The sequence below is a fragment of the Perca fluviatilis genome, chromosome 11 (genome assembly GCF_010015445.1).
Source record: "Perca fluviatilis chromosome 11, GENO_Pfluv_1.0, whole genome shotgun sequence".
Lineage (NCBI taxonomy): Eukaryota > Metazoa > Chordata > Actinopteri > Perciformes > Percidae > Perca > Perca fluviatilis.
Window position 1 is genome coordinate 10,465,127 of NC_053122.1, and position 16,801 is coordinate 10,481,927.

The following is a 16,801-nucleotide window of genomic DNA, read 5'->3' on the forward strand; positions in this document are numbered from 1 at the left end:
ACCGGATTGAAATTATACAATGTAATGTAATGTAATGCTGCGGAGGAAGGTCTGGCTAGTCCACACAGCATTCCGGGGTTGGGAGAAAAACGTGCTCTGGTTTATTGGCATTTCTTTTAAACCAATCACAATCGTCGCCGCACGGAGCCCCAGTCCCGCTGCAAAAAAGCTTTGGTCGTGCAACAGAAAACTCAGATTGGACAGATAGCTGGCTGGATTCACCCTGCAGAGATCTGAGGAGCAGTTAACCATAGTCCTAGAGTTTAAAATTACAACCCAAAGAAAGTGGAAGGTATGCGGACATCCGGCTGAAATGTAAGACACCTGAACAATCTTGGAAGTGGAACGTCGTGGATATAGACTAGTAGCAATTTAACATAAGCTGAAAATCTTGGTTCTGTTGACCTTCAGTGGTTTAACTTATCACCTTCCTGCAGTGATGTAGAAGTCGGTTCACCGTGATATCATTGTTGTAAGTGGTTATAGGTGTAACACTTTTGACCACACCAGCCAGCTGACAGGCTCTCATTTACCCAGCAAGCCTCAATATAATGGTGCACTGTAAACTCAGAGCTCAAATCAGTCCTCTGTAGTATACCCCCCGAAAATGCACACAACTAAACCAGGATCTCTCTTTTTTGTCACCCATTTCTGCTGTAACAGAGAGGAATTGATGATCAGTTCATCCTTTGACTCGTTGGAGGTTCTCCTGGACTCGTTTGGGCCCGTCAGAGACTGCACCAAAGACAACGGAGGCTGCAGCCGCAACTTCCGCTGCATATCTGACCGAAAGCTGGACTCCACCGGATGTGTGGTGAGTCATCTTACTTTTATTAAACTGTGGCTGAGAGCTGCCATAGTGTACATTAGCTACCGCAGCAGAATCTGACCTTTTCCCTGAGATTCCTATATAATTCAAATTCAAAGTACTCTACAGTGTGCTATACAGTCTGTACAGACCCTTTTAAGATTGATAAGCGCATGACACTGAATGTCTTTACCTCCAACACTTAGGGATTTTTGATCTAAAGCCCATTTATATGACCTCTTCGCTGTTGGTTCATATTCTAATGTATGCATATTCTGTTTTGGTCATCAGTGTTTAAGTCCAGCTACTTCTTTAAATATTAAAGAGCACATATCTGCTGACCAAGATGACCCATATCAAGGACAAGCAGCAGACCTGCACTCTGTAATGTGTCTGAGTAAAACAGTTTAACTTCCCATCTTGTCATGTATGCCTCTTAGGCCGACAACACATTCATTACCTCCAGGTGGTGCTTAGCAACCAGGAAATGTAGCAGCCAGGTTTGTTTTCATCTCCATCTGTCGGGGACTCCAGCAATACCATTCTTGCTATTTGCAGAATCTCAGCGCCGTCTGCTAGTGTTTTGCTTCTCCTAAATCCCCCCTTTCTATTGATAAGCTGTCATGCACCACCCCCCCTAACAATTTAATTTCTTTTCAAGTACTTTGATGCACTTGAGTAAAGCCTTTCAGGTGGGCTGGGGAGATGTTATTTATGCAATCCGGTATGCTTCATTTTATCTCTTATAATGCACCACGAGGAGAGGGAAACAGCTTGTGAGATTCTTTTAATGGGAAAATGTTTCATTTATAGATTAGAGCTTATACATGTATTTCCAAGCAATTATATATGTAGGTGCTATGGTAAACATTAGCACAGTGCAGGAAAAAAATTATTTTGGCAGGCATGTAACAACACAGGCAGTTAATTTATTGCTATCACCCCTTGCTCTTTCATCATCATCTGACTCTAATCAGTAAGTGTGAGACTGGAGGCTAAAAATGAGTATTCTGTATACTGTAAAAACATCATTAAGGAATTTAGTGGTAAGTAGAGTTTGGAAAAAATCCAATGTATCCCTGATTTAAGGTTCAGTAGATGCCACAGCTACATGGGGAAACGTATGTCTGCCATTTATTCTCCATTGGAATTAATTACTTCCACTCCACATTGTTAATCGGACAATGTGCAAAGTTGTACATGCAGCATAAGATAGTTCTGTGAGGCTGTACTTAGACACACATGGCTTTGAGCCAAATGCTAATGTCTGCATGGCAACATGCTCACAATACCAGAGTTAACAATTCATATTGTTAGTAGGTAATATTTGCCATCTTTATCATCTTAGTTTATTATGTTAGCATGCTAACATTTGCTAATCAGCACTACACACACAATCTAGTTAAGGAAATGGCATTATTGTTGTGGGTATTTGTTTATAAACCAAAGTATTGGACCAATTGCAATTTTGAACTGATGATGGTTCTAGATAAATAGTCAGATGACCACCAAAGTCATTAGCATTCATTCTCTGGTGACCATGGATGTCCGTACCAAATGTCATGGCAATCAGTCCAGCAGTTGCTGAGAAATTGTATTTTAGTCCGGCCCAAAGTGGTGGACGGCCTGACAGACGTTAGCATCCCTTAAGCCAGGGTTCGAAATGAGGGGGGTCTGGGGGGGTCCCGGACCCCCCATAAGTCATTAGGGACCCCCTATAAGAATTTATTTTTAGATTTTGGGGGGTCCCCGACAAATTTTTTAACATTAAAAATGATTGTGAAAATTATAGGTCTTTAGTGACGTTTTATATTTATAACAATAATTAATTTATTTCCTAGCGCGATTGGGCAGCAATCAGGGCAGCTAATAGCATCACAGATTGTTGTTGTGGTCCTCCGGCGCATACAGTACAGTCTATGGCGCAGACACATGTTTATTGTTTATTGACGCGGCAAAACGAAGCCTCACAAAAGAGTGAAATCCCTAATGAAAATCCTGTAAGTGCTTCCGATTATGTTTATATCTCCATAATAATTGCTTATTATAGTAAAATATTTGGAGTTGGTGTTCCTATATCAAAAGTTGCATTAACTAACTTAGATACCCAGTGTAACGTTATGATTTAGAAGAGCGTTATGTCAACGTTTCTTGTTAGCTGTATGCTTCATACACATGAAGCATAGGTATGAAGCCAAATAATCTGCCAGCTAACAGCAGACATATAGCAGTTATCCACTTTGTCATGTCAGGGATTTATATAAGGTGCTGTAATTTTGTTGCTCCAGAATTAGAGGGTTACCTGTTAGATTATAGCCAATCCACTTCTCCAGACACCACTACAATACTGGGACTAGCCCAAACCATGAAAAACATCCCAAGACCATTATCCCACCTTCAAAATATGTCAATATAATTTTGCCTGCAGTATATAGTGTAGCAAGGTAGTCTTCAGTATTTTTTATAATTACATTTTAGGGGACCCCCCAAGAGTCCTAAGTCATTTCGAACCCTGCCTTAAGCCACACTTAAATGTGTCTGAAACCGCTTCATAACTGTCAGCAGTGATATTCCGGGCCAAACAATATGCCTCTTTGTAGACTCATTTTGAATTTTTTTGACATTCTGATGCTGCTTCAAGTAGAATCTTGAACAGCTTCTTGAATATCAGCCGTTGGTATTTAGCTAATGCAAGTAAACGTCTGAGTTTTTTTTAGTGCTTGGTTGCGCTGTTCATCCAAAAACAAATGCTCAGAAAAACACCTTGTTTATTTCCTGGGGGCTTGTACATGTCACAAACAAATGTATTACTGCTGCCTGAAAGCTCCGGCTGCTCTATCCCAAATATCTCACTTGTTAGTAATTGGACCTTGTGATGTGAATACCATCCACTTTCCAAAAATTACTTCATACAGAGACTGAAAGGAGTCCACTGAGTTGCAACAACATTGCACTGGAATGTCAGAGACCGAAATATCCATCCAATTTCCGTGTTTGTCCCAAGAGATGGTAGAGTGTAGATTTCAAGCCAGGGCTTTGAAGTCTCATAGGCATTTGATTATGTGTTACTTAGTTAACACATTCATTTTTTTCATTCTCTCTCCTCATGTGGGACAGCACAAGAAAAGTACAGATATTTTGTAGTGATACTCTTCCCTTTTTTTGTACATAATTACTAGATGCTTTTAAACAACAGCTTGTATTCACCAGCATCTAGAGGAGCGGCTTCTTTATGTTGCAGTTTGTTGCAAATCCTTGCCAAAAGCATCAGATAAAAAAAAAATCCATTTTCTTCTCCCTGAAATTAGTCTCACATAGATCCAAAAAGAAACATTGAAGAGTTTTCTTGCCAACGCTTTGAGGTGTCATGAGACTTTTCTTTTGTATTCTATTAATTATTTATTGTACTGTTCTATTCCCATCCCTGTGAGCATGTTGGAGAATGCTGTGATACTTTTTCTAAGAACATTATGCAAAAAAAGAACAAAGTGAATGTCTGTGCTTACTTACAGTGCTTTATCCTTTAATGTTTGTTTTCTCATCATTTGTGAACGTTCAATGAGCTCATCTGTAACTACAAATTAAGCAGAAATTCATCCAAAAAATGGATCTATGATTTTCACACTTGAGTAGAGCCTCATTGAAAAGGAGGTGGACAACTTGTAAGACAAGATGGAAAAAGTGAAGGATAAAAGATTTTCAGAAAGACCAGGAAACACTTTATTATTTTTTTTATGGTTGGCCAAATCTTTTTCCATGTCACGCAATTCTGCTTCCAATTTCTGAATTTTATCAATCTGCTCTTTTTTCCTTCTGGAGGTTTTTGAAGTAAGTTTGCCTCTAATGTACGCTTTAGATTCCTCCCAAACCGTTGCCACGCTGTCTGTGCTACCCATATTAATCTCTGCAAATGAGGATAGGTCCTCTGCAAGTCCTTTAGTAAATACTTTGTCTTGCGATAGAGACGTATTCATTCAAGATTATCTGAGTGGATATTCGCACCAAGTTCAACAGGTGCATGATCTGACAGGGAAATAGCATTAATATTACTATCAATAACAGCATTACTCGGGCTCTGAGAGATCAAAACAAAGTCTATTCTTGATTGTGATTTGTGGCAGCGTGAGTAGAATGTGTGTTCTCGTTTACTCGGATTAACCAATCGCCATACCTCAATCAGACCATTGTCCTCGATCAGCATGTGAATGGCACCTCTATCATTAGGTGTTGAGGTTCCTAAAAATCTAGACCTGATTGAAATCTCCTGCCAAAATGAGTTTTCCTTGTGAATTATCCAGTATAGTATTAACCTCATGAAAAAAAGAAGGATCTCCTTTGTTAGGCGCATAGATGTTACACAATGTTATTTCCATACCATTTATGATGGCTTCAAGACAAATAATTCTGCCGTTAATATCCTTAAATTCATTCAACACTGAAAAGTTCAACTTTTTATGTACCAAAATAAGAACTCTGTTTTTCTTGCTTGAGAAGGAGCTATAATAAACCTGCCCAACCCAGATTTTTAAAAATCTTTTAGCCTTCTCATCCATGAGATGAATGAAATGAATGCTATGTCAGCTTGTTTATGATGGAGATATAAAAGTACTGTTTTCCTTTTCACAGGATTTCCACAACCATTAATATTCCATGATACTATTTTAACACAAACATTATTTGCAATTCATACCATAAAAAATAAATAAAAATATTGTAAGTATAGGCTATATAAAAAGCTGAACCACTTTGTCTGACATTTCTGAAACAGTATTCAAAAGTTTTTGTACCATTGCTGAGCATATTCCAAATGCATTTTTTAAGTGAACATACATGACCAAACTGGTCAACATAAACATTCCCAACAGAGGAGAAAACACAAAAAAGAAAATCTCCAACAACTAACTGGAGACTCATTTCACATTAAATCAGTCCGGGATTGAGGAAAAAGCAAAAAACAAAATCTGCCTAGGTCCGTGGGTTGTCCCCAGATAGCTACACAAGCATTATCCAACCCCACCACACCTCTCTCAAACTCACCACGTAGATTAGCTGGCAGTTAGTCATTAGTCTGTCATGTGCTGCTGAATGAATTTGACAGCTTCCGACGCTTCTTCAAACTTTCGGTTCTTCCCCTTCAGAGTGAAACGGTTGCGTCGCTGGGAAGCCGAGTCTGAACTTCACATTCTTGTCACGGAGCAGATGTTTTGCTGCAGTCAAAGTGTTCCTCCTCTTAGCTAGCTTCTTGGTCATGTCTGGGAAAAGGGAAAGCTTGCATCCATTCCACTGAGCTCCACCTTTCTCTATCGCAACTTTAAGCTCTTTGTCTCTCGCGGACGAGCGCGGGAATCTTATCATAATCAGCCTGGGAAGCTGACCCTCATTCGGACGGGATCCAGGACAGCGGTGTGCTCTTTCGACTTCGAACTCCTCCTTAATACCCATACTGAGACCCTCTGACAGCAGCTTTTCTGTGCACGCTGTCATGTTGTCTCTTTCAAACCCAGTAGTCTGACATTATTACGACGACTTCTACTTTCCAAATCTTCCACGCGATTCCACAGAGTCTCTACGCGCTTACTGTGTACATCGCGGTCGTTTACCAGTTGGTGAGCGGTGTCCTCTATGTCGGAAATTCGGCCTTTCGCTTCTGTCAGTCGCTGTTGCATAGCATTTACTGCATTTTTCAATTCTGCTGTAGTCTCTTTAGTCGTTGACACATCGGATGCCACTGTGTGGAGCGTCATGCTCATTTTAGTCACTTCAGCAAAGAGGCTTGCCCAAACTAGCATGTTGCTCCGGCCGCTGTTTTGGGCTAGCATCGCTTGGCTCCATAGCAGCATTCTTTGCTCTTGCATTCTTTAAATATTTTGAAGATGTAGCCATATTCCAGCAGATTAATTCTCTCCCATAGTTGTGGTTTTCGGTATCAAGATATTTAGCTTTGAAAAAATGATGGAAAAATGATCTGATTAATTGGATTTAGTTAGTGGGGTATAGGACAGCTTCTACTGAGCAACCATCTTTCTCGGTGTCCCACGTGACTCCCGAGAAAGACTTTTTAGAATAGATGTATAGAACAAGGAACGAGGAAGCTCAAAGAAATTGCATGCGGAATGCTTTTCCAGTTTTGTTACTTGCAAAAAAGAATTCAATATGTAACAATCAAGTCAAGTCAAGTTTATTTCATCCATAAAAATGGAAATTACAGTGCTCATACCTGCCTTAATGCCCATAAAAAATAGAGCATAAATACAATACAACAAATACAATACACAATAAAATTCATAAATACGGTACAGACATTTTAAAAGTGTAATTTTAAAGTGCTTGTTGTGCTGTCTGATAGCCTGAGGTATAAAAGAGAGAGCATACCGCTTAGTTCGTGTCACAGGAGGCCTTAGCCTACCACTACGTTCCATAACCCTGCCAGTCAAATTACCATGAAGAGGGTGACCCGGGTCCCTCGTTATTTTCTGTGTCAATTTTGCGAGACGGTCATCATATACTTGATTCACTGTATTTAACTCTCCCACCATTTTTCCAGCCCTTTTGGTCACTCTATCAATCCTGGCCTTCTCGGTTATGCCAGCATTCCCACCAAAAACCCACCACACAGTAACTCCAAACACTACATATCACTGACATAAAAAACATTCTCACCACATCCGTATTCAACTTAAAGGACTGCAACTTCTTCATACAGTATACACGTGGACTTCATTTTTTCATCAATAAGTCAACATGATCAGACCATGTTAGCCTATCATTAAAAACAATGCCCAAATAATTGTATGTGTTCTTTCTATTACCTTTGATTTCCACTGCCTCAGTTGTCATCTTATTTCTCCTGTAATCAATTACTAATTCTTTAGTTTTCTTAACGTTGAGTTCTAGGAAATGAGTGTCGCAATAATCAAAAGCTTTTATCTCATTTTGATAGTGACTATAGTCATCATTTTCAGTTAACAATGAGCTCTGTGTCGTCAGCAAATTTAACAACTTGACAGATTGCCTGCTGCTGACGGTAGTCTGCAGTATAAATGGTTAAAAAGAAAGGGTGATGAAACAGTTCCCTGAGGTGAGCCTGTGTTTGTCATGATCTTGTCAGAATTGAGTTCTGTTCATAGTGTATACGCACAGGCCGTACGTTGTACTCCAGTATGTAAATAACATGCATTCACTCTGATCTATTGCATTCCCCTGTTGCCATACAATATCAGAACCAGGCAAATGTTCTTCAGTAAAACAAAATGGAGAAATCACGCATTCTGTGCCTTGTTTATGACATATTGGATTTGTGCATGTTGATTACCAAACAGGCTCGCCAGTCTGCCAGTTGGCCTGTTATCTGAAGTGCACTTTGCAATTCAGCAAGTATGCCTCATACTTTATACATGTGTATAAAGGTATAAAGGGATGTTTTTTTGTTATCAAATTTTTATTGTTTTAACATCGTTTAAACATGACATATAACGACGAAGACAAACAATCAGCAATTACACCAGTACGAAATAAAAATGAATAAATCAATAATTAAAAAAAAAAAAATATATATATATATATATATATATATATATATATATATATATATATATATAAAGGGCACTATATCAGTGGGATAACAAAATATACAGAAAAATTATATTAAATAAATAATAAACAAACCTACAGAACATATTTCAAAACATCAACATATACACAAATATATTTAAGTACTACAGATTATTAGAATTGTTAAAAAATATCAATAAAAAAAAGGGGGATAATAATTAAACCGGTAGAGTAGAGCTGAGAGAAATCTACGACAGTTGAAATATGAATAATAATGAGGAAAGCATAAATGAACCAGATGAACAAGAACAACAAAAATAAAACAAAACGACCATAAAACCAGAGAAAGGGGGGTATAAATTCAACTCAACATTTAATAAAGTGGACAAACTTTCTTTAACCATATTCCAAAAGTAAGCAACCCCAGTGCATTCCCAAATCATGTGAAAAAAAGTACCAATTTCCCTTGTATGGCACAGCGTACAATTAGGATCAGGTTTAAGCTTCATACTATAGAGTTTACGTGGAGTCATATAAGTCCTATGAATAAAATTAAAATGGATTTGTTGATGATCCGGATTCCTTGAGGCATGCATTACCATAGCCCAAACACTGTCCCAATTAAAACTGGGGGAAAGGTCCGGAATATCCGCCCGCCATGAAGAGTCTATTGTCAGAGGAGGTTGCATTTTTGGTATAAAGGAATGTTATTGAAAATATTGGATGAGATATGATAAGTATGATCAGTATTGCGTGGGAATTTTCTTCCTCTGCAAAAAAACATGCGTAGGAAGCTTGTGGTTGATACTGTAACATAAAAATCCTGTATCTAGGGACATCCAATGAATTAGTTATCCAAAATTTCAAGAAGGTTATTTAAACAAAGCAACAAAAAACTAGAGACCATGTTGGGATGGGATCACACCAGCCATGACACCAATCTTCAAACTCGGCCTTCATTTTAAACTCAACTACACACCTGTAAAGTTTTGTGACTGCATCTAGCACGTTTGTGAAACTATCACGGTGACAAAGTCTGTCTGCAAACAAACAGGAAGACGGAGAGACAGACATATAAACACCTTGTGAAATACTCAAAGACGCCTCTTTGGTAGTTTCCACTACAGTAGTTATCTCCAGGAACACATTTTGCCATGATCACACACCCACACCCACACCCACACACACACACACACACACACACACACAGACTCACAAGGTAAAAACAATTCAAGCGTCGCTATAGCAGTTGGTAACAAAACTGGTTATTATAAGGTGAGCAAACATGTTCATGTGTATGAACTGCATGAACAGGCTAGTAATTGCATTCTTTTGATTAGACATCAGTTGCATTTGTCTGCCTTTACCTCGGTATTCTAATGAGACATCAATCAAAGCCATCCCATCCCCTTCACCTGCTCCATTCTGAGCGTCTGCTGCTCAGTCCCGCAGCAGCTCTCTCTCTCTCTCTCTCTCTCTCTCTCTCTCTCTCTTTCTCTCTCTCTCTCTCTCTCTCTCTCTCTGTGTTTGTTTTCAAAAAGACAGTGTTTTTTCCTTTGCTTTTTCATATTTATAGGCCTACAAGTTTAGGCTGTATTACACTTTACTGAGCAATAAACAGTATTGTGGAGTTGATGTGAGGGCTCAATAAATGAAATCATTTTACTTCCCTAGTATTTCTACATAGAAAAGTAAGGTTTGTGATCTCATCCCAGCCCTGCATGGCTTTCTTCTGAGCTCTCCTTCATTTGCTGAATCTACCTATGTAGAAGTCAGTACCAGACGCAGCTGCTGCTGCCTTACTAAATCAGACAGTAATTACACGCACACAGCGAGCACAAATTGAATGGAATTGGCAGCACAAATTTGCCCTGCACTTTTATTTATGTAAATCTGGTCCTGTTTGGCTGCGGCCTAATTTGTAAAGATGGCCGTACTAGTTGAGTATTTGCTGATTTAATTGGTTTGGATTTCTTATCCTTTAAGGATAGCTCACCACAGTTCCTATATGGATTGGTATTCTGTTTGAATGAGACATGCCATTATTATGCTGCTTATCTAACAACCTCTTAGCATTATTGCAAGTCATTGATTTCCCCCCACACACATACACACATCCCAGTCCTGTCCATCACCACACGGCACCGCTCCCAGCTGCCGTTGCATATATTACTGTGTGTTTTAGTAATTATCTTGTGACTGTCGAGCTTATAAATGAGCCTCTCATCTGTCTAATCAGGGTGGTAAACTGGCTGGGCCCCAGCGCTCTGATTCCACCCTAATCAATTAACACCTTGTCTGAGTCTGCACTGCCAGTAGCTGTCCTGTCTGCGTTTAATATCTTTCCTTGTGTGAGAGTCGACTGATCCTGGCGGTCTGCACTGACCGACCCGCTCTGTCTCGCTGATGTATTGCACTCCTGGGAAGAGGCGGCGTGTGGCGCCTGTGGAAGTGAGAGCATAATAATCACAGGATGATTGTGGGATTAATTAGCTTCGTCTTGTCACTTTTCTCCTCTGCAAAATGGTGGAAAACAAGGATGTTGTTAACGGAGCAGATTGCCACCAGTATGGAATGAAGAGATAGCTGGGCGTCATCCAAACAGCCCATATTGTGTTTGTGGGGCTTGGTATATAAACCTGAAGTACACAAGAAATGTTGATCATTAATGCTGTTTAGTGCATTTCCCACCTGCTTTCATTGTATGTCTGCTTTATAGAACTATACAGCGGAGAAAGAAAGGGTTGTGTAAAATATATAGAATGCAGCTGCATGATTGAGGCTTTTGAAGTGTCATACCTAGTCTTGTATTTAAACCCACAGATATGTTGTATTTTTGAAGTTAGAACACATTTGCATCTTATTTTCTCCCTGTTGGGTTGGACAGGATATTTCACTGTGACGATTGTGTGTGTGTGTGTGTGTGTGTGTGTGTGTGTGTATTTTTGCTCTAAGAATTACAGAGGCCTGTGCTGCTGTGTGGTTTTCCATTCGTTGGAACTTCTAGGTTTAGAAAGTAAAAGCAGGTAGTCTTTTGGTTTTTTATCTGAAATGTAAACACCTTCACTCATTGGCTAATACTTTCCGGATGTTTTAAGTTTTCAGTTTGAGCGTGATTGTTTGGAAAAGAAGGTCCTGTTCAAATGTCAGGTTTCTTGTGCACTTTATCTAAATATTGGGTTTCACTTTACTTAAAGGTATCTACATAAGAGTGACATGGCACTGTCATGAAGGTGTCATAAACATTATAAACAAGTCATAAACGTTAATGACATAACACTTCTGTCCTTAAGTGTCATTCGGTTTTTGTCATGACAAGTTATGGTTAGGGATAGAGTTAGGGTTCATGTGTCATGACAGTGTCATGTCACTCTTATGTAGATACCTTCAAGTAAGGTGTTACCAAATATTGTTTTACTGTAACCCCATATCAGGGGGTGAGATAATTAATAATGATCAGAAGCATTATTTGTGTGGCCAGTGGTTAAGGTCATGACTACTACTAGCAATGCACTCAGCGGGTATAAGTCGTCTGTCCAGCCTTTCTAGAGCGTCCATTTATCTTTCCAGGTGTTGGTCCTTGTTTCTTCTTTGGTCATCTGGAGGTCTGCAAAAAGCTGAAAATGTGTGTAATGTAATGAAGAAAGGCGTGTTTATATTTTCAATGCACTTTTGTCAATTTTTTTTATTTAAAATGTGAAACATTTAATACACGGAAGACAGAAACACCCTGAACATGTGACAACACTGCACATAATAGTCCGTTTTTTTGCCCTTATTCCGAAAAAGATGATATTCCGACTAAGCTGTTTACATGGCTAATGAAAGTGAATATTCCGCTAATATTCCCGTTTACATGTAGCCGTGCAAAAGATTTTTTCAAAGTTTACCAGCGGTGGTGGACTTGTTGGACTGTGCAAACACAGCGTCCGTCTTTCATTCCTTCAACCAGCTTCTTGAAAAGGTCGGTGTAGCGATGTATGTGCATATCCAAAAACCTGGTGATATCCAAGTCTTTTGCTGCGTTCCAGACACAATTTTTAGCCCGTAAGTTAACTACTTCAAGTCACAACTCACGACTTGGTAGCGTTCCAGGCAAAGTCACACAAACCCTTCTAGCTAGCGTTAGCGTTAGCTAGCGTTAGCTAGTGGCTACCTACCGTTGACGTTAGCTAGCGCTAGCTGATACTAGCGATTTCTAGTCAGCAACATATTTTGGGCTTCATTTAATAAACATAACCTGTAGTAGTACACAATCGTATGTGTATTGTTTTGATTAAAACGTGCGGAATTACTTTACGTTGCCTATTTATGTATATTTATTTCTATTTCTCACCATTTAACACCGGCATCTGTACAGCATCAACAGGGGTCGCCATTGTTGTTTATGTGTGACGTCAAAAACTGTAACTGGGAGTACAACCATCTGGTACGAGTTCACGAGTAGTAAGTTACGGGTTTGACTGTTGTTCCAGGGCACTTTCACGGTAGAAGTTTGTGAAAACACAGGTTACGGGTTACCTGGAACGCAGCATAAGATAATGTTTCAAAGTAGCTGTGTTTCTCCTTCTTATCGGGTCTGCAGCCTTGCACACTGTTGGCTGGTTGAATTGTGTACAGCAACCATAGCAACGCACAGAGCTGACCATAAGCGGTAAACAGGCAAGAGGCTATAAACTGCAGTTAAAACCCTGATTGAGACACATATCCGAATGAGCTGTATACATGTCCAAAGAATGCCTCTAAAACCTGAATAATACCAAAATATCTTGTCTTAAAAAATGTCTTAAAATGCTATATTCGGAAAAAGGCCTTATTCGGAATATCCAACTGGAATATGCTGTTTACATGACCTGTATCAAATTTGGAATATTGTCATATTGGGAATAATAGTGGAATATTGGTGTGCATGTAAACGTACACAATGAGCCTCACTCATCAACTAAACCATAAGTTATTTGTTTTTTTCACTAGATCATGTCACTTTTCATTAAAGCCCACACAGACCATCGTCACTGATGCTACTCCGAGTTGCACACAAAATTACACAATATGAAGTACATATGATAGACAACACTACAGCGGGTGCTTTTTTTTTTTAAGATTATTTTTTGGGGCTTTTCCCTTTTATTAGATAGTGACAGTGGATAGACAGGAAACGTGGGAGAGAGATGGGGGACGACACGCAGCAAAGGGCCGCAGGTCGGGCTCCAGCCCGGGCCACTACAAAGGACTCAACCTACATGGGGCACACGCTCTTACTGGGTGAGCTAGAGGTCGCCCCAGCAGGTGCTTTTTTAGTAATAATTCTGGACAGCACCATACTGTATGCTGCAGGCTGAAGCAGTTCTTCTCACCACTTTGTATTGGCGTACTTCCCCTTAGGCAGCAAAAAACAATCTTGACTGGGATCACATTTTGGGACACTAAGCACTGTTGAACGGAGTCAATACCTGGCAGAGATATAGCTAGACCTCAGCCCTAAAGTGGAATAGGAGCACATTAGATTGTCACTACTGATGTTTTCTCTCCTCGGGTCATTGGATTGATGTGAGTGTGTGTTCAGACTCAAAGGGTTGATAAAAGCTTCTACCGAAGATCACATACTGTAGGGGCTCATACTTGTTGAATTAAATTTATATTTTATATATTCACAAAGTAGTTACAATGAAAATGAATACACATGATTTTTAGATGCCATCCAGAAAAGGCAACTGCAAGTGAACTGTGAGGGTAACATGGTTCGGGTAAAGACATGAATCTATGATGAACACATACATTCTTTATTCTGTTGAGTTTACACTATTTAAGGCATTGAACTTGTCAGTTATTTATATGTACTACTAAAGGCGTAATCTCAACTGGACATGGCTGCCACATGTCTTGCCAACATTTACCATTTCAGTTTGATTTCCTATTAAATCCCTATGAATGTTTCCTGTCATTGCCCAGCTGGTATCATTGCTAAATCTGATTGCAATATACATATTTTTGATTAGGCTATCAACTGCAGACATAATATACGGTAAGCTGCTGTCTGTGGTGATCCTGACACGATGTGGCTCCTTAAAGTATTCTTTTCTCATAAATTTGTGAGTTTTTTTCTTGTAAATTTACTACTTTAATCTCAAAGAATATCCAAGTTTTTTCCTTGTAAATTTAGGACTTTAATCCCGTAATATTACCCCCCTCCCCAGGCTCCATAATTATGCAGCCGTATAGAATAGTGAAGAGAGGAGGTGATAAATGTCAATACGCTCATTTGCATCATCATCAATCATTACCATTTGCTCACAGCAATTTGTTTTTAGTAGCAGCGTTGACTGATGTTCTGGCCTTTATTGGCCATTGTTTGTCTGCCAGGCAACATAGAGGTTGCGTGAGAGTTGAGGGAGAGACAAAAATACTGTGTGATATGAAAGGGAAAGGTTTATGCTGGTGTTCTTAAGATGATGGGAAGTTATTTATAGATTTGTTTCTGGTTTCATGGACAGAAGAGGGGGATTTAGCATGGTGAACCTTAAGGCTACCCAGGCTTTATACAGAGTTGCACGGCCCATTGCAAGGGCAGGAAAGGCCCACACCATTGTCAGACTGCAAGTATTACGATTACGATTATCGACAAACTGTCCACGGTTTCACCTAAAAAAAAAAAAAATAATGCAATTTACATGCGTAGCATTACGAAATGTTTGTTTTTTCTACCATTATTTTGAAACGTGATCATAATGTGTATACATTTAGGCCTATATAAATGTTGGAAATAGCATTCACCCAGAGGTGTTGTGCAATTCTACATTATGGTATCTTTTCGGTAGTAAAATGTATTTACAAAACGATCAATGAACTTTAATAAAACATTGGAAAATATCTGCAGTGAGAATGTCTTCTCAAATTTCTTTGCATCAGTCATTTGATGAACTGTAAAGTGGTGGAACTGAAAGTGCACATGATATGATTGTGAGCCTTTCAAAACCAGGCCGTTCGCAAGACTTTCACCCAGGAAACGGGTGTTTTTGTCCCGGTAGTACTACTTTAGGGGGCCGGTGTTTTTACCCAAACAACACTCTTTTTTCTAATCTTAAAGGAGAACTCCGGACGATTTTTACCTGCTTCTTGATTGCTAGATGGCTACAAGTACTGTCGATAGGAAAAAAAACAACCAAAATCAATGCTAGCAAACTGGAGTGTGTGTGTGTGTTTGTGTGTGTTTCAGGCCTGTGTGTAGTGTAACAGCAGAGAAATTGTAATTTCTCCATTGGGGATCAATAAAGAGTATACATTTAATTAATTAATTAAACATCATATGAATTGCGGTCTGTAACTTTTCGTACATTATCAAAAGAACCTGTTCATGAGAATGCAGTTTGAAACATTACAATTATTTAATAAGGAAATAACTACTGTATAAACTAGATTTACAGTTGTTGTCTGTATTATGCCAGTAAGCAACTGTGAGAATATTTTATTGACTTGTTTATGTCAGTGTCTGTACCTGTATTTGACTTTAAGTTTGTAACCTCAGATAATCCTGTTTAAAAGTCTGCTTTCTCTTAGACCAAAGAGTGGCTGGAAATGGCACAAAAAGCTACACCATCTCATTTGTTCATGGAGCATTTACTTTCCACACAGTATAAATAATGCTTGTCTTTTTTAAAGTAATATGTAGCTTCTTTCATTAGGAATTTTGCTCACAGTACGGTTCATTTTAAGTTAGCAAAGGAAGTTTTTACCACTGACTGGAACCTAGCCTGACGTTGTCATAGTCAGAATAGGAGTCTGATGCTGCTCCATTGGGCTGTGATTATGGGACGTGTTTCAACCGAACCAGGAAAGAAAATGTATGCACTCAATTGGATAGACCTACAACCAATCAGAGCAACGGAGACAGACGTCACAGAAGCTGCAAGTCAAAGGCAGGCTTTGACAGAGCAAAGGCAGAGGCGGCAGTTTCCGTGTCATGCGGACAGGTGTGGCAATGGTTCTCTGTTCCTCTTTTAAAATGAACGTGCTGTCGATATCTTCTATAACAGACGTGATGGCAGAATCTACACATCTTAATTCTCCAGCGGCAGCCATCCTTGTTGTAAACAAATTCAACCCAAGCACTTTTTGGTGACGTGATTGATTGCGTCACTGTTGATCATCTGTACATCATGGTATAAAGCCCGCCCTGACGATTTGATTGGTCCGAACAGCTCTGGTTCGAGCAAGTTCGGCTGGCATCCAGGCTACAGGGAACCTTCTCTGAAATGGGAAAATCTCACATTCTGTCCATGAAGTTCAAAAAATAACTTTCACTTTTTGAAATATGTTGTGGATAGCAGTTGACTACAGTTTGAAACAGATTTTAGATCATTAAAGTTTTAGATGAAAAGTGTCAGATTTAGTACTAAATCTGACACTTTGCATCTAAAACTTTAAACTGACATTACAGCTCCA

At 39.3% G+C, this 16,801-nt stretch overlaps 1 protein-coding gene across 4 annotated transcripts in view; it reads left to right on the forward strand.

The window, feature by feature from the left end:
* Positions 1 to 16,801, forward strand: part of astn1 (astrotactin 1) — a 566,677-nt gene that overhangs the window by 166,421 nt on the left and 383,455 nt on the right. For all 4 annotated transcript variants that reach the window (XM_039816837.1, XM_039816835.1, XM_039816836.1 and 1 more), the window contains one exon: positions 664 to 814. In XM_039816837.1, the coding sequence (XP_039672771.1) occupies positions 664 to 814 (151 nt within the window). The remainder of the gene's footprint in view (positions 1 to 663; positions 815 to 16,801) is intronic.